Raw genomic sequence first — 23355 nt, 5'->3', positions numbered from 1 at the left:
CAGGTGTGGGTGCTTCACCTTTCCCACCCACATTTTGATGTTGTCGGCACCGGGAGTTGGACCAGCGATCTTCCGATCACAGGCCCACCTTCTCTAACCTCTGTGCCACCATTCAGCCACTCACCACACTTAAATACTGTAATCTCAGGACTATAGAGCACAACTGACTATAAGCCACGCACACTTTAAAAAAAATTACATATAAAAAAAATTACATATATATAAGCCATGTGTTCACTTTTTAACGAGTGGCAGCACACAGCTACTGAGAGAGATGTGCAGCTCTTGTAGATCAAGAATCAACCACCAGATGGTATTTTATAGACTTTGTCTGGCTTCAACACACACAGACAGAGATGAAACCCACAGGTCTTCTTGACAACTACCTCCCTCACTCATGGTTACTGTACTGAATGGCCTAACACAAACTAACACATAAACTAGGCTAACAAGAACAGACTAATCACCAAAAGAACGATCCTAAACAGCTAACTGAAATTATTTAAAATGAACATAAATTTTACCCAGCACGGTGGTGCAGTTGGTAGAGCTCCTGCCTCTCCGTTAGCAGGTTACCCTGGTTCAAATTCTGGTCCGGGGACCTTTCTGGGTGGAGTTTGCATGTTTTCTCTGTGCATGTATGAGTTTTCTCCGGGTAATCTGCTTTCCTTCCACAGACCAAAATCGTTAGTTACGTACTGTAACCCCAGATTCTATGAGTATAGGCACAGACCTTTAAGGCTGTCGCCAACTGAAAACTTTAGTCCACGCTTACCTGCTGTGTGGGCCTCACCCCCAGTCCGTATAAATTACGGTGAGACCGGGTAATCAGCTCCCAAATAGCTTTTTTTCTTCAGCCATTTAGGAACCAGTGAGGCCCAGAGCTTAAATGGCTGCACCTATACTCAAAGAATCTGGGGTAACAGTACATAACTAACGTTCTATTTCGTATAGGCTTCGCCCTTTAAGGCTATCGCTATTGGGTTAAAGGCGAAGCAGGATGTAGTCTATGCCTCACTGGGTCCATTCAGACACATCATGAAGTACCTGCTTGCACAAAAAAACAATTTTATCACTCAGCCTTCTGTGTGCATATATACGCACTGCGTAATTGCATGCTCCTTGCATAGGAGCGCACCGGAGAAAAGATCTCTGGTGAGGAAAAAGGCTGAGATAGCAAACCTGCTGCTGTGAATTGTAACAGTGTAACGATGAACAGAGCAGACCAACAGCTCCTCAGGATGAACCGATTAATAACAATAAAATCAGCAGTCATGAACTTGTGACTGATAATAAATATCTCACACTGCGACTGCATGCAGGCAGGTGTGAGCTCAAACGTAAGGCTCCATGAAACAAATAATAATCATTCTGTCAGAACCCTGAGAACAGAATGGGTCATGGAGAAAGTGGAAACTATCACATAGATAAAAATGAATAATTGAACATGGCGATGACCAGGCAGCCGCCATACAAATATCTTCCACTGTCATCCCTCCATGCAGAGCCATGGAGGATGAAAACCTTCTGGCGGAATGCGCTGAGATTCTCTGGAGGATCCAGTCAAGATGAGCTGTAAACTTCAGAAATAGCCTCACACAACCAGTGTGAGAGGCGCTGGGTGGATAGAGGACATCCTGAAGAGCTGTCCCAGTAATGAACGAACATACGCTGAAAGTGGCGCAGTGCGGCCATGTGCGCCACATAACATGAAAATGCGCGCATGGGACAGAAGGAGGTGAGATGTTGCTTCTTCCTCAGAATTATGAGGAAGAGGATAAAAACCCATCCAAGGTTATCACTCTCAATCTGAATGAGCTTGTGATGCTTTTCAGAGCAGGATTAAAACGCAGTACAGCTGAACTGCCATCAGCTTGAATTCTGAGACATGTTGGAGCAACAGAGAGAGCAGATGATCACTCTCTTTGCTGACGTCGGAGCTAACAGCAGGGCTGTTTTAAATGACAGAAATTTAAGTAAAACCTGATCTAAAGGCTCAGAAGGAGCTATGATCAGAGCGTGCAGGACCATCATTAGGTCTCACTGTAGAGCTAGTGGATGTGACACCAGTCTGTGTCTCCGTACACCTTTCAGGAAACGCTTCATCAACGGGTTATTAAAAACTGTTCTGTCACCGAAGCCCTCGTGACAGGAAGAAATAGTTGCAGCATAAGTTTAAATTGTGATGAACGTTAGATCTCTGTCCATCAGCTGCTGCAGAAAGGACAGCATGCCACCTAGTGGACATGAGATGGCCTCTACACCTCTCTCCGTGCACCAGCGCTAAAAAGCTGTCCACTTTGATATAAGCGCATAAAGGAGCATTTTTGGCCACGGGCTGTGAGCGAAGGCATCCACTCCTAACGGTGGGTCGTCTTGTGGACTCAGTGAGAACCTTAAATGACACTGGGCGTTCTTCCATGTGGCGGACAGATCCACTGCTGCTCAGCTGAACCTGCTCCAAATCCGAGAGATCAGCTCTGGTTGGGGGCTTCAGTCTCTGTGGCGGGGACCGCCCCTCTACATGATATCCGCTCCCCTGATCAGGACGCTGGGAATGTACACTGCTCTGATGGAGAGCAGGTTTTTGTGTGCCCAACACAACAGCTGTTTCGTGATGCGTAACAGTTAAGCTGAGTGCATGCCTCCCTAACGGTTTATGTAAGCTGCCGTCACTTTGTTGTCTGTGTGGATCAGAACATGCTGATCCCACAGCAGGGGGGCAAAATCTTGAGTCACGTTTCAGACCGTGAAAACATTCTAGCACATTTATGTGAAGCGACATGTGGTACAGCCACTGTGCTCCCACTGCATGAAACAGACACATTCCTTCCAGCTTGACAGGAACATGTCCGTGAAAACTAAGATGTGTGACGTAGGCCTGCTGATGGCAACTCCCTCTGACAGAATGAGGGAGTTTCCCCAGTGATTCAGATCGGTTCTCACGGAGGGGGGCACATAGATAATCCACCTCTTCTGGCGCACAGAATCTATGCCTAGGCGGGCGAACCATCTCTGAAGGCGTCTCATGTGAAGCAGGTCCAGCGGAACCACAATGTGGGCCGCTGACATCGTCCCAGGCGTCGCATGACAGGCAGACTGTCACTATGCTGCAGGGTTTGACACGGTGGAGCTGAGCTGATAGAGCTTTGGCTCTCAGCTGTAATAAACGGGCTCTCATTCTAGTTGAGTTTAGCTCCACTTCCAGATAAACAATCATCTTGGACGGACGAACTGAACTTTTTCCCAGTTTATAGAAAACCCCAGGTTAAGCAGGTGTAACACTAGCGTTTTGGTCTGTGCGACTGCTTTCTAACTGGACCGAGCTAATAAGAGCAGGTCGTCCAGATAAAAAGAATTCTTATTCTTGCCATGTGTAATGACTGCAGAGCCGTCTCCACACGTTTTGAGAACGTGTATGTGGTGTTTCAGAATGATGGAAATGTGAAATTATGCGCTCTTCAGATCTATGGAGGTGAAATCCAGTCATTCTGGTGAAGTTCTCCAGCAGCTGTTTGTCAGCATGTGGAATAGTCTCCCCATGATTGAATTACTGAACATGAACAGGTCGAGAATGGGTCTCATCCCTCCGTTTTTTTATCAGAACCAGGAAATAGTGGGAGGAAAAAAACTTGTATTTTCCTCTCTGTTGGGAACCTTGGAAATCACGTTTTTTGTCAGAAATTCCTGAACTTCTGACTGGAGAGACGAGCTCTATTCTGGAGAAGACAGAACCGTCTCTATAATCCCTCTGAACAGTGGGGGTTGAGTTGCGAACTGCAGCGTGTGACCCCTGCTGATCAGGCGGTCCGTCCATCTGTCCATCGAACACACTCACTGCCACTCTGAGTAACGCTCGGAGAACAGGCACGCATTTTGTGTTGTGTCACGTTTCTCATGAACGTCAACCAGACTAAAAAGCCTTACTGCCATCACTCGCTCTGGAGATTCTCCGGGGGGAACCCAAAGGGGGTTCCGACAGAAAAAATGAACTGTATGTGTGCCTCTGTGCTGAGCCCAGGCTGCGGTCTCACATTAGAGCTGAGGTGAGCCGGTGCACACTGAGAGGAAGTGTGAGCGCTTTCTAAGTGAGACGCCATTTCGGTTGAGGCTGCAGCTGACGTGGAGAAACACGTTTACTCCTGCTGCGCTGTGAGTGGGCAGAAAAAAGCAAAAATTAAAAATGGGCTCTGGCTGAAAACTAGGGATTTTACAGGACTCGGCCTGCTGAAAAAACATCAGCTGACGTGGCAGCCGAGTGTTTTGTGATATTTACTGAACTGCGGCGCCATTTAAAACGCTGTTTAGAGGTGACTGGCTCATTCTGTGTGGGGAAAATGTGTGAAGAGAGGTTGAAGCTGATCTGACAGTCTCAGTTGAAAACTTTACTTTTAGAGGTGTTTCTGTTTTATATCAAAACATACATCATAAAAAAAATCATACTTTCCCCTCAAGGATCTGTTACCTGGTGGAGGGGGCCGGTGGAGGAGCAGAGCGTGAAGTCACTGCTGCAGCTGTGGAGCGCCTCTGCTGCTGTTGCTGGCCAAGGTGGTCCCTCCAGCGGCCAGAGGGACGGGAGGAGGACTGTGACGTCACCAGATGGTGTACAGTCTCTGAGACCTCCTCAGACCTCTGCGATTTCTCAAGGATGGTCCTGAAGTTGGCCCCGAACAGCGACTCTGAGGTGATGGGTCCCTCCAGCAGGTTTTTCTGCAGCCTCTAGGACAAGGATGGCGAGAGGCGGAGCCAGGTGGTCCTCTGGATCATGGTCATCCGGGCGGTGATGTGGGACAGGCAGACCACAGAGGTGGCGCACATGTTTAAGATGCCAGCGGCTTTACAGAGAGTGCTTTTTGTCTCATCCAGCAGGTGTGCTTCCTCCAGCCTCTTTGAGATGCTGTAGGCCAGCATAGCAATTTTGTTGTTTGCCACGACCGCCTGGGATGTGCACTGGTGAGCTCGGTTGGAGAGCTTTGTCACCCTCTGGTCATGCTTTCCTGGAGGGATAGGTTGCCAATCCATCCTGGAAGCTTTTGCCCCAAGTGCCTCCACCAGGCTTGGCTCCAGGGAGGAGAACCGAGCGGAAAAAAACACTGATCGGTAAAAACCCTCCACTCTGGAGATGGAAGCAAAGGTAGAGACAGATGTTTTCAGCTTTCCGGGCCCAGCTGCAGCCTCGTTCCAGTGTGACATCACAGCTGGACAGCGAGGCCAGATGGGATCAGGGTGACGAGACGGGGCGGAGCCAAACCTTCCCGCCAGATCATCCGATCAGGGCGGAGGGAGGCGAGGGACGGAAAGTCCCTTTGTGTTAGCAGCCTCCTGGATTATGCCGGGCAACTCCGAGAGGAGGGCGCCAACGGCTGTTAGCGGTGTGCTCGCCAACGTGGGAAGACACGAGGTGTCTGAGCATCCGTTCGACCACTCTTCTTCCGTCACTACGCTCACCAGGAGGGAAGGGGCAGCGAGGTTGTTTCCAGCATCGCCTTTCTCGGAGGAGTCATCCGAGTCACTGTGTGACTCTGCGTCAAAGAAAGTTGGTGGCGTCGTCCGGCGCGTAGCGTCCTGCCACGGAAAAAAACACTCAGCGGAGCTGCTGCCCGCATCGCCTTTTTCGAGGGAATCATCCGATTCATCGCAAGGAAAAAACGTTAGAAAAGGCGATGGTGTCGTCCAGCAAGTAGCGGCCCACCACGGACAAACACTCAGCAGAGCTGCTGCCACCAACACCTTTTTCGAGGGAATCATCCTATTCACCGTGAGGAGAACACGTTAGAAAAGGCAATGGCGCCATCCAGCGGGTAGCTGCCCGCCACGGAAAAGCACTCCTCTGTGCTTACCTTGAACAAGGCTGCTCATCTCTGCTTCTACTTTGGTAGGAAGAGCTCACCGGGTCGGCAGGAGGTTGGTGTGGCGGAGACCCAGGCATCCTTAGCAAAGATTGTGCCGGTCAAAGCTGGACATATTTTCCTTCTTCGTTCTTCTGACAGTGCTAGCTAGCTGGCTGAAGAAAAAATGGGAGCCGATTATCCGGTCTCATTGTAATTTATACGTACTGGGAGTGAGGCCCACACATCAGGTGGGCGTGGACTAAAGCTTTCAGTACTGTGCGCAAAGGGATAAACCCACTAGCAATAGTCCTAAAGGGCAAAGCCTATATGAAATAGAACATGCATGTTAGGCTGATTGGTAACTCTAAATTGTTCCAAGGTGTGAGAGAGATTCAGTGTTTCCCCTACCATTATACAAACAGGGCTCCCCGCCCTGTCAACAGACCCGATTGCCCCGTCTAACGAACCCCACCCCCCACCTACCTGTCGGCACTGATGTAAAGCTAAACTAGCAGCTTGCAATGCAGATGTGCCAGCTAAAAACCTAAAGGCAGCCTCTTCCTTCATGTTGAGCCCTCACGCTGAACGCACCCCCGCCACTCGAAAACTGTCAATACAAACAGCGCACAACTCAGATGTGCGTCTGTCTCTCCCCATGCCGACCCCCCCACCAAAAAATTATAATACTGTCGTGTAGATGAACAGATGCTGGGATATATTCATCATTTAACACGGATTCCTCATTTTTCTGGACTGAATAAAACGTGCATTGAATTTAAGGAAATGTAACGTGAGACGTCATTTATGTTTGACCCATCAAAATGAATGCGGTCATTTATTTACAGAATCAAAATTTAACATCAAACATTTACATTAATTTGGCAAATTATGAAAATAACAACATAAGCAATCAATCAGGAAAAATCATACGGCCATGATTCTTCCGTTGCTGCACCACAGACATTTATAAAACTGTACAACTATGATCTTTTACCCACATGAATGTGGGTGAGCATTTTACACAGACATTTCTAAAATATCTGGAAGAATTTCTACTTGATAGAAAAGTTTAAAGATGGAAAGAAGTTTAGAGGGAGTAAGATGGTGTGTGAGGGAAATTAAGTGTTCACCAGAATCGACACTCTCCGGCTTTCTTCAGCTTTTCCTTACAGTACACTTAGGTGATGAAATCGGCTCCTTTACCTGGAGATGTCTCAGGTGAGATTCCGTTTAACGCACCCTTTCAGCGTCTCAGTAGGTTGGCTGTTACTCGTCCGAAGTAATGGCGAGGCTCTGTTCGACACTTATTCACCTCAGTGGAAAATGTTATAATCCCATGGAACTCGGAAGAGCTTTGTTGTCATGTCAGGAACTCCAACAGCACTCCATCAGAACTCAGCAGAACTTGTGTAGTTTACAGAACTCCCACAGAACTTTAGCTCTACTGAACTCCAGAACTCTTAGCACTCTGAGAACTCTGAGTAGATCAGGAAGTACTGACATTTTAAAGACTCTTTCCCGGTTCACTTTTTGGGAGTTGTTCATTGGTCAGAAACGACCAGACGGGGTGTGTTTTGTGACGCAAGAGGTTAGAGACAGCGAGAATTGTTATGAGACAGATCAGAAATGTTCTCACAGACAGAGAGAGTTTTGTTTTGGCGTGTTTAAGAAACAGGTGCAAAACATCTATATTTACGTCTGAGAGGATTCTAAAACATGACAGTTTTAACATAACAACTTGTTTTTCGTTTGACTCCAACCTTGGAACGCACACACTTGCTCATTCAAAGGCAGAAATCAGAAAATGCATAAACTCTGTAACAGCTTTTAACATGAGTTCTAACTTTGCATGAGAATAAAAATCATTACTCAGTTAATAAAATTGATTAGTTCACTGCAACATCTAAAATGGTTTGAACTAAGACACTTTGATTATCAACATTTGTAAGATAGTAATGATAATAAAAAAGAGAGTGTTCTTTTCACTTGAATCTTCAAGAAAGAAAGTCTCAGGATGGGTGAACCTGTATTTATGGATTCAAATACATGAAATGACAGCTTCTGTCCCACAAGGTTCTTAAGGTCAAGAGTTTTGACCTTAGACTTAGTTTTGACGTAGGCCTAGTCCACTACAGTCGGTTTAGACAGTATGTGGCTGAGATGTGTCTCTGTCTCTCTCCTCTCACACACCCTGCTCTAAAACTGTTGGTTTAAATAGCGCGCTGCAGAGCTTAGAACAAGTCTCTGTCCATTACCCTTCCGCGCGAACAAAAATCACAGACCAGATGAGCGCCCCGCCATGGCAAGCTATCTAGGGGAAACACTGAGAGTATTTTTTTTTGTCTCGTTTGTCTCTGTGTGTCCCTGTGATGGACACTGGAGACCTGTGTCCCTTCCTTTCGCACAGTGACTGCTGGACATGGGCACCAGTGACCCCCTTGGCCCAAAAAGGATGAAGCAGGTAAAGATAATGGATGGATCGATACATTTTACCCATAATCCCTCCTTGAGGCCATGTGACCAACAGTCAACCACAATGAACCCCAGAATGCTTCATTACTTACCGGTACCATACACAAATATGTACATTAAAAAATATATATATATTTTTTTTCTGAACAGTGCCGATAATTCAATTCAATTCAAAAATACTTTATTAATCCCAGAGGTAAATTAAATGTTGCTGTAACTCATCATCCTGGTTTCATTAAAGAGTTGTTATTGATGCTGATGGCTGTGGGTAGGAAGGATCTCTTGTAGCGGTCTGTCTTACAACGGATTTGAAGAAGCCTCTGACTGAAGACACTTTGTTGTTGTATGACAGTCTGATGAAGATGGTGCTGATGGTTGTCTATAATGTTCTTCATTTGATGAAGAATCCTTCTTTGAACAATCATCTCCAAATTCTAGAGGAGTCCGCAGAACTGAGCCAGCCTTCTTTATGAGCTTGTTGATCTTTTTTAAGTCACTTGCTCTGGTGTTGCTCCCCCAGCAGATGATGGCAGAAGAGATAACACTCTCTACAACAGACTTATAGAAGATATGCAGCATCTTGCTGCAAACGTTGAAGGACTTCAGCTTCCTCAAGAAGTACAGTCTGCTCTGTCCCTTCTTGTAGACGGCTTCACTGTTGCATTTCCAGTCCAGTCTATTGTCCAGATGAACTCCAAGGTATTTATACTTCTCCACCACCTCCACTTCTTCTCCCATGATGGAAATAGGGTTGGACCTGTTCCTGATTCTCCTGAAATCTACAGTCATCTCCTTTTTTTTGTTCACTTTCAAGATGAGATGATTGTTTCCACACCATGCCACGAAGCGGTCCACCAGTTCCATGTACTCAGCTTCTTGTCCATCTCTGATGCACCCGACCACTGCAGTCATCTGAATATTTCTGCAGATGACAGGAGTCTGTTTTGTACTGGAAATCTGAGGAGTACAGAGTGAAAAGGAATGGTGAGAGTAGTCCCTTGTGGTTCTCCTGAGCTACTGACCACCTGGTTAGACACACAACCCTTCAGTCTCACAAACTGTGGTCTGTTTGTCAGGTAGTCTTTGATCCAGGTGATTGTTGAGGCCTGAGCTAGTGGAGATGCTGTAGCTCAGGAGCCATGCAGGCAGAAGGAGAAATCCCACACAAGACAGGCTCTAGAGCAATGTGGATATCCTAACTGGGCCTTCCTGAAAGCAGAGAAGAAACCCAAACAGGACTCCAGTCAGCCAACAGGTGAAAAGGAGGAACCCAGACCCAGACCAGTGGTCATTCCATATGTTGAGGGAGTATCAGAGAAACAGAGACGTTTATTTTCTAAACACAACGTCCCAGTGGCTTTTAAACCCCAAAATACATTACGGCAAAGACTGGTTCATCCCAAAGATCCAGTCCCCCGGCACAAACAGAGTAATATTGTGTATGCTGTTCAGTGTCAGGAGGGCTGTGATCAGTCTTACATTGGGGAAACAAAACAGCCACTGGCCAAAAGGATGGCCCAGCACAGAAGATCAACATAATCAGGCTAGGACTCTGTGGTCTACACTCATCTCCAGGCCAGCGGTCACTCTTTCAGGGATGAAGATGTTCACATCCTTGATAGAGAGGAACGATGGTTTGAGAGAGGAATAATCGAGGAAGTTGTTGGCAGCAAATTTGGACCCGATCATGCTGCTTACCTTTTTGATGGCTTGGTTCATGTCTCGTGTACCCGGACTCAAATGCTTTGGGCTGAATGGATCAGATCTTGGAGATTTTACTCAGTCACGTTCCATCGGTGTGGCCATGTTATTTTGGACATTTCGGAACCGAGTTGACCGACACAGACTCAAGGTAGATGTCATTAAGTCCTGCCTGTCCCCAAAACAACTGTGTGTTTATCTAAATTTTGGTTCCCTTGGCTGGTCTTGAAGGCCATCTTATCTGAATTTGCCTGGAGAAAATGTGATCTGACGCTCACCACCCCCTCCCTGAGGAATTTCCAACTGATAACCAGATGAACCAGCTGAATAAACTTTGTGTCATCATTTCAGGACTCTTGGATTCTCATAGATGTTATTCTTGGCCATTCCTCGACATACCTTGAGAATGTTTATGGATCTCACCGGAGGACATTGACTGATTACAGTGACCTCGAGAGCATCTATGAACATTGTTGACCGCTCTCGTCTCCGATTGCAGAATGTCTACGTAAATGTGTGCTTGTTTGTGCGAGGTGGTTTTTTTTTTTATATTAGAGGGTTTTTTTCTCAGGCAAGAAAAAAGTCTGATAGGAATTTTTTTCGCCTCCAACTCCTACGTGTCCAGTTAACCACTGTTTTTGTCTGTCCAAACAGGTCTCACTTTTACATGAGTCTTCGAGGCTCAATAGCTATATTTACAAGGACATAAGTAACCGGATCAAATGGCAGGTCAGAATAAAAGTGTGTCATGTAAACACTCCGTTCGGGTTATTTTTTGTGTATTCGGCGCGATCCGATATAATTTGTGATCAGAACGAAACGGGTGGTTTACGCCGATCCGAAACCCGATCGGTGCGCATGTAAACACTTGATCTGTTCGTTTTTATCTGATGGTGAAAAACTGACCTGACTGCGCATGTGCGACTTTGCCATTTCCGCCTGGCTAATGCTAATAATATTAGCATGTCAGGGAAGCAAAACTGGTCGGTGAGCGACACAACATTTCTACTAGAAACTTTTAAAGAGCTCAAAATGATCTGTATTACCTGCAGCTCAGTCAGGGCGTGCAGCAACGTCTCCACCATCATTAAAACCTGTCGCGGGTCCATTTTGGGTGCTCAGGTTTGTTTACGTTCACCCGGAAGTAGAACTTCTTCTTCGGTGGTTTTTGTAAGGAGAGTTTACCACTCTGCGCATGTCAGTACTGCTGTTCAGAACAAAGCCCGCTGCAGGTAAACGCTCGTCATGAACAGATTGTGCCCATGTAAACAATACATTTGAATTATTCAAACAGAACACATTTCAATCCGGTCACAGAATTCTGCGCATGTAAATATAGCTACTGTGATTCATCTGTTTAAATAAAGGTTGAATGAAAAAAAGGAGGCCATCTTTGTGTAAAGAAACCGTCCATCATTAAACAGGGGTGGAGCCTCCGGGTTCAACTGTCCCCCTCTTACAATGCTGTGATTGCTAGTATCACTCAGCCCTCTGTGAACAGTAAACAGCCATCAGGTGCTAATGATCCATTGTTAGGCTGATGGTCCTTCTTGAGCATGTGATCAGCTGGTTTTGGTTGTCAGCAGCAAAACTGGTTGATCCACTCTGAGAAGGTGCTATTTAAGAGACTGAGCTGAATACAGCACCTCAGACTGAAGAAGTCCTTTGGATGAAAGACGAAACGTTTCTACTTTTTCTTTTGTTTTCTTTTGTTTTGGTTTTTTTTATGTCCAGAGGACCAGACTTAACTTTTTTTGATGGTACTATTGCAAGATTTGATTGACAATAAAGTTTACTTCACTACAATGATGGGTAAAAGTACACAGTAAATTGTTACTGATATTCATTTCAACATGTAGGGGACACTGGTAAACTTCCTTTTTACACCCATCAAAGGCGGAACATGTTATAGTCGTCTCCCTTTTGTAAACTTTCTCTTGCCTCACCTATAACTTCTGATCCACTCAAGGTAATTTACCAAAAGTTCATACACCTATGAAGGTGTATGAACTTCAAACACCATCCACGACCTCTTTGAACAGTGTTATGTACACTTTTCATCACTCCAGCGCTGAGGTCAATGTTACAAATTGTAGGTTACAGAAGGTCTGCTTGTCCCACCCATAACATTTGATCTGCTCAAGATAATTCATGTAAACTCCATACAACTTTGTACAACCACTAGATGACATATTGTGTAATCTTTTCATCGCCCCAGCTCTAAGTTCAAGGTCAAAGTTATACCAGGTCTGTGGGCCATTCCTATAGATTTCTGTATAATAGTTTGTCAACAGCTTATTAAGGGTACTCTTGTTGTTTGTTTTTTTCGGCATGTGACAAAATTTAAACTAAAGTCACAATAAATATATATTTTTTTGTCAAAATGGTATATGAGGACTCTTGATGTCGGGGTAATAAAGCTTGTGCTTTTCTGCCTCTGTTTGCTTGTCGTTTTCACCTCCTAAAGCACCCCAGCAGGATCCAGAGTACATGGAGCAGCCATCACCTACAAATGACTTCAAACACCTGCAGGAGGACACTGAGAGGGCGATCTGCAGAGCTGCTGCTGAACAGGAGGGGAGGAGCCCTGAAGCCTTGTTGAACGCTGTACGTTAAACAGACATGGCACACTTCACTCACTACATCACCGTTTTTATACGCCGCAGTCTCATTACATTTTTGCAAGGTAAATTATTTTATTCTGTTTGCTTTGAATAACGCAAGTTGTTGGAGGAATAAATGTTGAAGCAGTTGAAATTTATTGCCAGCTTCTTAAATGCAAAATAAAAATGACACTACAACTAGTGATGCACCAATTATGTTTTTTCTGGGCCAATACTGATTTCCAATTTTTTTTTACAGCACTGGCATGCTGATGCCAGTTGCTGATTCACATTTCTCTCTAATAATTATATTTAACATAATACAAAAATGTAATTTATGATAAAGTTAAAAATTGTTATTCTGTTGCTTCAATCAGTTCCACCCTGCTGCAGTTCAGTCACTGAGGTTCAGTTTGTTTAAAGTGTCCAATTTGTAACTTCTTTACTTTTGTTTAAGTTTGTTTTAAAGCAGAGGTTCTCAAGCTTTTTGGGTTCAGGGACCCCTTACAGGGGAGAAAATGTTTCAAGGACCCCCTCATAACCCTAATATTTATTAAAATAATGTTCTTCAATTTGTCTCTTTAATGCAATGGAAATATTTGTGTAACATAAATACTTAAGAGCTGTTCTTTAATAGTGTTAATACATTTGTTATAATTTAAAAAATGGGGTATTTTTCATTAAAGATACATTTAATTAACAACAATTTTAATTTCAGCTTCCAAAATTTAGTTTTGAGAAAATTAACAGCATTAAAAACCACTTTTCACTGGGAGTCCTGATGTGATATCCTGCATCTACGTGCTTGTAAAAAAACTATATCTATATCTATATATATATATATATATATATATGTATATATATATATATATGTATGTACTGTATTTTTTGCCCTATAAGTCATGTTTTTTTGCATAATTTGCATGCCCTGTGACATAGGCAGAGGCGACATATTTATGGATTTTTTCCCTATATTTATAAACCAAATTTTGGCTGAAATATCACAATTTTCATTCATTCTGACTGAAAAAAATTGAACACTGCCATTTTCAGCCGCTAGATGGCACTCGAGTTGTATGGCATGCTGTTGTGTCATGTAATAGGTAAACGTGGCTATTAATGACACAATCAGCTTGACAGTCTGCCATCTTTGTCCAGCTCGCCTGGAGCAACTGTCAAATCAGCTTCATTTTGCTGCGCCACCTTGGCGAAGTGCAGCTAATTCGACCATTGAAATACATTTATTAAGTAAAAGTTCAACTGAGACACACCTTTGCTATAATATTGAGCAAACAAATAATTGTTTTAGGTGCTTATCTTGTTAAAAGAAATGTGCATTTAAAGAAATGTGCAGCGTTCTTCCTTCCTGATTTCCCCTGTCTGTGCTCTCCTGGAGCACTGAGGCGGCTAATACTTCTTTAATGCAGCTGATTTGACCGTTAGTCATTTTATTAAGTAAAGGTTCAACTGAGACACACCTTTACTATAAAGTTGAGCAACTAAATAATTGTTTTTAGGTGGTTATCTTGTTAAATTTCGAAGAAATGCACAGCCAGTCCTCCCGTGCACGCACCTACTTCCGCGTATCGGCTTTTGAAATGCATCTGATTTGACCGTCAAAGTGCCTTTATGTATGTCTAAAAGTTAGACTGAGACACACCTTTGCTATAATTTTGAGCAAACACATAATTGCTTTAAAGTGTTAATCTTGTTAAATTCTTGTTAAAGTCCTCCCGTGCTGTGGCCGCCATTTGGCAGCCAATTTCTCTGAATCATCTGCACTTATTTTGTGCCTTTCCATTTTGATATATGTTTCTTTCCTCCAATTTTAGCTTGAATCGAAAATGTGTCTGTTCATAATAAAAAAGAAAATGTACATGAAAAACTCTTCAAAATCAGCACCAGGAGCACTGATCTGTCTCTCCATCACTGGAAACCTTCAAATAATGACCTCCAGATTGTTAAACTGAGGAACTGACACATAAAACTCAACGGAAAAGTTATTACAGTATATCTTTAATTAGAAGACAAATAAAATTATTTATAATATTGTGCATACCTCAGAATATTACAGGAAAATGTGTTGTTTTCGTGCAGTATTTTTATTTAAATTAAACCACAGCTGAGTTCAAAATAATATTTGATAAAACTAAGTCTTTGGTCTATTATATTAAATAATTAGTTTTATTGTAGCAATATACTTATTATTTTACTGATAACGGTCATTTATCACGCGCCACACTGTGTGAAAGAAGAGCCTCTTGGTCATACAAACTGTCTACGACCATCCATTTGCTTTAGCTGCTTCTCCTTTATGGGTTCTGGTGCTTCTGGACTGTTTTAAGCAGTCACTGTACAAGACATGGGGTACAACCTAGACAGGTACCACTTCATCACAGGGACCAAATTATACCGTCAAAGGATTTTCCTGTTTTAGTAAAACGAGGACAAAATTATCATTGTGCTGACATTTAACTCTTCAGTGTGATTAGCACAGGGGTGGGCAAACTTTTGGACTCACGGGCCACATTGAGTTCTAAAATTGGAGCGAAGGGCCGGGCCAGGACCAGATGGATGGAGTGTTTGTGTGATGTTACACCTCAGCGCAATAACAGCCGCCGGGACGCTATTAATTATGGGCAATTCCACCTTCTGCACCACTCAAGCAGCCACCAAGTCAGATTATATGATAAAACTGTGATTTTATTGACAATAGTTAAATTATTAACTTTGTAGAGTCTTACCAACTTCAGGCCCAAACAACAAACAAAACAAACCACTGTATTTTCTCTTACCTGTAGAAAAATCACATGAACCAAACCACAAGTCTCTTACCTCACTGTGCTCATGGAATACAGGAGAAACGTCTAAATAAAGTGTCAGCTCACCTCCACAAACTCCTCACTAAACTTTTTACAACTACAGGGTCCAGTGGCAGTCCTAGCCTATTTGGCGCTCTGGGCGAGCAACCCCAACGGTGCCCCACCCCCACCCCTGCTAGGTTGCACGCATGCCGTCGGGTTGCTGCTAAATTGTGCCCCCTGCCTGCTGTGTGGTGCATGACAGGCAGTTTGTATCAGAAGGTCACTCCACCATCACAAGAACACTTCTTTTAATTTATTTTTCAAACAAGAAATACAGATTAAACTGTACAAATGAACCTTGTACCAAACCTATTTGTATGTACTTTGAACAACAAGAGTTTAACATGCACATCAACTGTCAAGTCAAGTCAAGTTTATTTGTATAGCACATTTAAAACAGAAGTTGTTACCAAAGTGCTTACCAAGAAGAACACAACATAAATTAAAGCTGCAAGCAGCATTGAAGGCCCTCGCATCAAAGCGCCTCTCTGGCCTTACGGCGACCGCGGGGCTCCAGCAATGACGCCCGGTCTCCATCGCGAACACTCTTGCTCCCATCACGCGCCCTTTGACTGGAGTGCGCATTCGCTGAACTTTCAACATCAGCCGCAACCACGGGCTCTCCAGCAATGCCTACCAGTCCCAGTCGTGAAAGCTCTCATGCCATTCCCACACGCGTCCACCAGGGGGCGCATATGCCTAAACTTTGCAATCACCATCTGTCCATATCAGTATGAGAGGGTGTGCACTTGAGACATATGTTAAACCACAATATCAATGTGTTTAGGCCTGCTCATGGATTATGCACCAAAAATCTGGTTCCGATTGGATAATAATTCACTGAGATATAACTGTTGGAATATTGTAGGGGGCGCACTTGAGTCAAATGTTAAAGAACAATACCAATGTGTCTATAAGTGCTCACTGATCATGCACAATAAATCTGGTCCATATCAGATGATGTATCATTGAGATATAACTGTTAGAATGATGTAGGGGCGTTCTAGAGTCAAAATTTAAAAAACAATATCAAATGTGTCCATTAGTGCTCAATAATGACGCAGCAAAAATCTGGTGCAGATCGGCTAATATATCACTGAGATATAACAGTTTCAATAATCTAGGAGGCGCACTTGAGTCAAATATTTAACAACAATACCAATGTGTCCATCAGTGTTCAATAATGATGCACCAAAAATCTGGTCCAGATCAGATGATGTATTACTCAAATATAACAGATTGAATAATGTAGGGGGCGTTCTAGAGTCAAAAGTTAAAAAACATTACAAATGTGTCTATAAGTGCTTACTAGTGGCGCACCAAACATCTGGTGTAGATCGGATGATATATCATTGAGATAAATTTTTTGGAATATTGTAGGGGGCATTCTAGAGTCAAAAGTTAAAAAACATTACTAATGTGTCCATCAGGGCTAAATAATAATACACCATAAATCTGGTTCAGATCGGATGATAAATCATTGAGATATACCTGTTGGAATATTGTAGGGGGCGCTCTAGAGTCAAAAGTTAAAAAACATTACTAATGTGTCCATCATGGCTAAATAATAATATACCATAGATTTGGTGCAGATATGCTGATATATCACTGAGATATAACTGATTAAATAATCTAGGGGGCGCACTTGAGTCAAAATTTAAGAAACAATACTTATGTGTCCATAAGTGCTTACTAATATCGCTCCAAAAATCTGGTGCAGATCGGATGATATGTCATTGAGATATAACTGTTGGAATATTGTAGGGGGCGCTCTAGAGTCAAAATTTAAAAAACATTACTACTGTGTCCATCAGGGCTAAATAATAATACACCATAAATTTGGTGCAGATCGGCTGATATATCACTGAGACAAAACAGTTTGAATAATGTAGGGGTCGCACTTGAGTCAAATATTAAACAACAAAACTAAAATGTCCATCAGTTCTCAGTAATTACGCACCAAAAATCTGGTTCAGATCGGATGTTGTATCACTGAGATATAACTCTAGGAAGAATATAGGTGGCGCTGTGGAGGTTCTTGGCCACTTATCATGGATCCTTGTTCAAGGGGTGGATAATGATCGATCATAGTGATTTTGGTTCACCTGGGCTCAAATCTGTGCAATTTAGAGCCAAACGTATTGCAACGGCGTCACTTTTTAATTCGCCATAGCGCCACACCCACATTCTCCAGCTATAACTGTTTGTAGTTTAAATCAAGTCAGACCATCTTATGTGTTTTCTAACACAGGATCATCCTGGTTATGTGAAGGGTGTCAAAGAATAACCATTCCAATTAAAAAAAGCGACTTCCTGTTCTGAGGGGGCGGGGCTTTGATAACGTCAAAATTTGACCTCAGGGTATCGTCGGGCATGGGACAGGGATGACTCGTGCCAAATTTGGTACAATTCTGTTTTTCAACGTGAAAGTTATAGCGTTTGGATATTTATGGCGTGAAGCTCAACTTTGAGGCCTGGCCACGCCCCTTTAACAAAACGAAACCGAAAGCTTTTGATAACTTTTACTGTCCAATGTCTTAAAGGCCTATTAACCAAGTTTGAAGGCAATCCTTCAAAATCCCTAGGAGGAGTTTGTTAAAATTATCCTTTAAAAACGCCCCAAAATTAACCTTTGACCCAAAATGGCCGACTTCCTGTTGAGTTTGGACCGGAGCGCCAAGAGACTTTTTCATAGGTCCTGAGAAGATACACATGTTCATCGAGTTTCAGAATTATCGGTCTAAAAATGGCTGGGGGCTGAGGTTTTAAAATATTCTAGGGGGCGCTATAGAGGGTATTGCGCAATTATCATGGCTTCCTGTTCAAGGGTGGGCAATGATTGATCATAGTGATTTTGGTGAACATTGGATCAAATCTGTGGAATTTAGAGCCAAACGTATTGTAACGGCGTCACTTCTGAATTCGCCACGCCGTCCTGCCCACATCCTCCAGCGGAAACGCTTTGCGCTTCAAAGCAAGTCAGACCAACTTGTTATCTGCCTTCTGACACAGGATCATCCTGATTGGGTCAAGAGTGTCAGGGAGGAGCATTCCAAGCAAAAAAAGTCACTTCCTGTTCTGAGGGGGCGGGGCTTTGATGACGTCAAAAGTTGACCTCAGGGTATCGTCGGGCATGGGACAGGGATGACTCTTGCCAAATTTGGTGCAATTCTGTTTTTCAACGTGAACGTTGTAGCGTTTGGAAATTTTTGGCATGAAGCATAATTTTGAGGTCCGGCCCCACCCCCTCAACATGCGTCGGTTTGCACCGTTTTGATAACTTTTCATCCCCCGTGCCTACTGATCAAAATGGCGAAAGTTTGAAATCGATTGAGCAAAATCCCTGTAGTGCAGGGTTAGGGTTATCCCATGTAGTTATAAAAATAGTGTAGTTAGAAAAAAAAATAACTACACTACTGAGCGACCGTAACACCTACGAGACCCTGAAGAGGGACCCAACCAGTGCCTACAAAAAGAAAGTCACAGATTACCTGCAAAAACTTGAAAAAAATAAAACAATCAATCGATCTTTGTACCATAGATTGTACCCAGGGGAAGCCACTCCCTGTCTTTATGGACTTCCAAAAATCCACAAAGAAGGAACACCACTCAGACCCATCGTCAGCAGCATGAACTCAGTGACATACAATATTGCTAAACATCTGGCTGGTATTTTAGCTCCTCTTGTTGGAAACACACCTCATCACATAAAGAACTCCATTTATTTTACCAACAAAGTTCAACACTTGAAACTAACCCCAGGAGAAACCCTTGTATCGTATGATGTGACTTCTCTTTTCACATGCATACCCATCTCTGAAGCAGTAGAAACCGTCAGAAAACAACTTTTACAAGACAAGGACTTAATCAACAGGACCAACTTCACCCCAGACCAGATCTGCACCCTGTTGGATCTCTGCCTCTCCACCACTTATTTCAAGTTCAATGACAGTTTTTACAGACAGAAGCACGGCTGTGCCATGGGATCTCCAGTGTCACCCATTGTTGCCAATCTCTACATGGAGGAAGTGGAACAGAGAGCCCTAAACTCCATTGAGGGAACAACGCCAAGCCATTGGTTCCGTTATGTGGATGACACCTGGGTCAAAATCCAAGCCAAGGAAATAGAAGCGTTCACCAGACACATTAACTCGGTCGATAACAACATCAAGTTCACCAGAGAGGATGCAAACGACAACAAACTGCCTTTTTTGGACTGTTTGGTTCAGATGGAGAGAGAGGACAGCCTCAACATTGAAGTTTACAGAAAACCAACCCACACAGACCAGTATCTTCTGTTTGACTCCCACCATCCACTGGAACACAAACTCTCTGTCATCAGAACTTTACAACATCGGGCCGAATGCGTCCCCACGAAGACAGAAGGGAAGGAACTGAAACACATTCAAGAAGCTCTTCAAACATGTGGATATCCTAACTGGGCTTTTGTCAAGTCAGTGAGGAAATCTACAAAACACACTAATAAACAGAAAAAGAACAACAGACGGAAAAACATTGTCATCTTCAACAAACACAAGATCCCAGTACATTTCAAACCCAGCAGGACAAACAGAGTGGTGTAGTGTCTGCGGTCCAGTGCAGCGAGGACTGTCCAGACCTCTACATTGGAGAAACTAAACAGCCCCTTCACAGCCCCTGGCTCAACACAGGAGAGCTACTTCCTCAGGACAAGATTCTGCTGATCACCTCCACCTCACAGATAAGGGACACTCTTTTGAGGACCAAAATGTGCACATTTTGGACCAAGAACACAGATGGTTTGAGAGGGGGGTGAAGGAGGAAATTTATGTAAAAAGAGAAAAGCCGTCTCTTAACAGAGGAGGAGGCCTCAGATTTCCACTTTCAAAAACCTATAATGCAATTTTAAAACAGATTCCCAGCCGGTTTTTCACACCTGATGGGAACAGAGGGGCCTCGACTGTGAATTAGAGGAACAAAAGACTCTTACTGTTAATGTTTGTTTAGGTGTGAATTGCCAATCTACATATGTGCGTGTGTGTCTTATCTCACTCAGCCTTATAACCTGAATCTCTCACTCTCTGCTCTTTGAATTGAGAAAGCTCCTGGGATGAGGAGCAAAACGTTTTCTGTTACAAATAAAGTCCAGTTGTTTTTGTATTGAACGCTTTTTGAACTGATTGTGTGGTGCATCTCTATAATACTTTGATATTTTAACACATTCAATATTTTTCAGTATCCTGTCAGCATTTAATTATTTTGATGCATTAACACCAGCTCAGCCTACATTTGCCACCACAAGATTAAAAACAACAGTGTCTCAGTCTCTGTCAAATCCATTGTTCAGTTCCATGGTCCTGATTATGATCAATACATAAAAAATCCAGAGACCTGCGAACTTTTGTGTTTCTAAACTTTGGGTTTTAGCTTGTAGAAACAATGCACTTGGATGAGGTGAAATAGGGAAAAAAAAAAATTACTTTAATTTCTGAGACACAAAACTCGGGCCGTTTACACGGCGCTTATTTTGAGTGCATCCGCAGCTTTCTCTCTGCGGTCCTGCTGATCATTTATACGACACCAGTGGCCCCCCTCTTTGAATCCGGAGGTTTCTGCACCCACCTTCCAGAGTGGAGGTTTTTCGCTGACCCCCCGCTGATAATGTAATCTTGCGGATGCATGTAAACCCAAAATACGACCGTGTCAACGCGGATCTTTTCCTGTAATTAACATATGAAAAAAACCTACGTTTTCCCCCCCATCGTGTCCGTGTAAATAGGGCCTCAGTCAAAATCATTTACATCAGTGCTCTTTGAACTTTGTTCAACTGGTTCATTTGTAAGTCCAGTTTGAAAATGTTTAGCAGCATTGTCAGATCAGGTATTCGCCCCCCTTTTTTGTGTCAAATGCTTCTTGTACTTCCAAAAATGTTCAAGACAAAAAAATTTATTGTATTTTCTTGACAAAAATGTTCTTTTACTTCCCTCACTACTTCTTGTTTCAGCCACCACTTCTCTGCACTCACTCCTGTTTCCCTCCTCCCTTCAGCTTGAGGTCCAGATGAACGCTGCTCCCACCTCACCTTCTAATCAGCTCACAGAGGATGTGGCCCCTGGCCAGCGCACAGTAGAGGTGGCCATTCCTAATGTGGGCACCTTTGTTATTGAGACAGAAGAGGGGGGGTACGATGACGAGGTAGCTGTGGCCACAACAAACGATCTTCTCCTCTTTTTTTTTTTTTTTTTTGTGCACCCAGAAGTTCACATGGCTCTTTACTAGGGTTTTCACACTTGAGGAAAACTTGAACTGTATGGTCTTGATTGATTCCTCAAATGGAGCAAAGCTGTAAATATGCAGTGAGACTGACCTCTTTGTTGGACTTTAAACAAAACTCTTGTGTTAAATGACTTGAGCTGATCTACATCTTGACACAATGACAGCTTGACCTTTTGTATGAAACAGATCTCTTGTTCTTATCAGTCACGGCAAGAGAAATAAAAAGCAACTCCTAAACTATGTTGATATGAATCAGTCATACAGTGAGTTGCACAAGTACTGTCCTCCTTTGGTAAACTTTCTATTTTGTTGCCTCATAGTCTGGAAATTAATTGGATTTTTAATTTGATTGTAAGTAATGATTCTACAAAAAAGAAGCTTAGCAAGAAGTTCATTTTAAATTCCATCCGTCCATCCATCCATTACTTTTTACCTGCTTCTTCCATTTTGGGTCACGGGGGTCGCTGGTGCCCGTGTCCAGCAATCACTGTGCGAGGGGCGGGGTACACCCTGGACAGGTCTCCAGTCCATCACAGGGACACATAGAGACAAACGAGACAAAAAAACATTCACTCTCACCTAGAGACACTTTAGAGTTACCATCAGTCTAACATGCATGTTTTTGGTCTGTGGGAGGAAACCGGAGTACCCGGAGAAAACCCACGCATGCACAGAGAGAACATGCAAACTCCACCCAGAAAGGGACCCGGACCGGGATTTGAATCGGGGACCTGCTCGCTGAGAGGCATCAGCTCTACCAGTTGTGCCACCGTGCTGCCCTAGACTTAAATTATACATATATATATATATATAAATATATATATATATATATATATATATATATATATAACTGAAAAGGAGTGTGTCCATTTATTATTGGCCTCCTGATGGGACTAGGAAGTTCTATAGAAAAGATAATATCTGTACATAGCACCAGTATAAGCTGCACATTGCACGGAGCTGGGCTTCATCAAAGAATGATCAGGAAAAAGACAAAAAATAAATTTAAATGACTATTAGAGAGCTCCAAACTTCATGCTCAATAATCCAAGTAAAAATCCAACAATGTTCAGTCAGGTCATCTGGACGGTTTCTTTTCTTCCGAGATGGATGAATGGATGGATGGATGGATTCTTTCTCTCTCTCTCTCTCTCCATCCATCCATTTCGAAGGAAATTATGTGTCGGTCTGTAGTTCCCATTCATACAAACAATAAGATAAAGACACACCAGATTAAAAAAAACCCGGAGTATTAAAAACATCAATCGTAAATAAAACAACACCAAAAGAGGAGATCAAGCAACAACTATGTTGGGGGACATAACCAGCTAGCTTCTCTTGTTCTTGCCTGGTGTGGCCAAATTATACAGCCTAATGGCACAAGGGACAAACAAGTTATTTAGTCTCTCAGTAGAGCACCTCAGTGAACGGAGTCTAACACTCACTGAACTTCACTGATGAGAGAAGACTGAGTTCAAGGGATGGCCCTGATTGGACATGATCTCTCTGATCTTGGAGCACAGCCTCTGCTCCACCACCTTCTCCACAGAGTCAAGGCCCAGTCCCATCACAGAGCTTGCCTTCTTAATGAGCCGATTCAGCCTCAGGATGTCCTTCCTTGTGCTGCCC

General features: G+C 43.3%; 1 protein-coding gene across 1 annotated transcript in view; it reads left to right on the top strand.

The window, feature by feature from the left end:
* usp25 (ubiquitin specific peptidase 25) overlaps positions 1 to 23355 on the top strand; it is a gene marked incomplete in the record, with an annotated part of 317087 nt that overhangs the window by 248110 nt on the left and 45622 nt on the right. The window contains 1 exon segment of the mRNA XM_037688164.1: positions 12472 to 12611. Within this exon segment, the coding sequence (XP_037544092.1) occupies positions 12472 to 12611 (140 nt within the window).

Source organism: Nematolebias whitei, chromosome 14, assembly GCF_014905685.2.
Source record: "Nematolebias whitei isolate Nwh7 chromosome 14, NemWhi1, whole genome shotgun sequence".
NCBI classification, from domain to species: Eukaryota; Metazoa; Chordata; class Actinopteri; order Cyprinodontiformes; family Rivulidae; genus Nematolebias; species Nematolebias whitei.
Note: the sequence above shows the minus strand (reverse complement) of the source record. Positions and strands in the feature narration are given on the sequence as shown.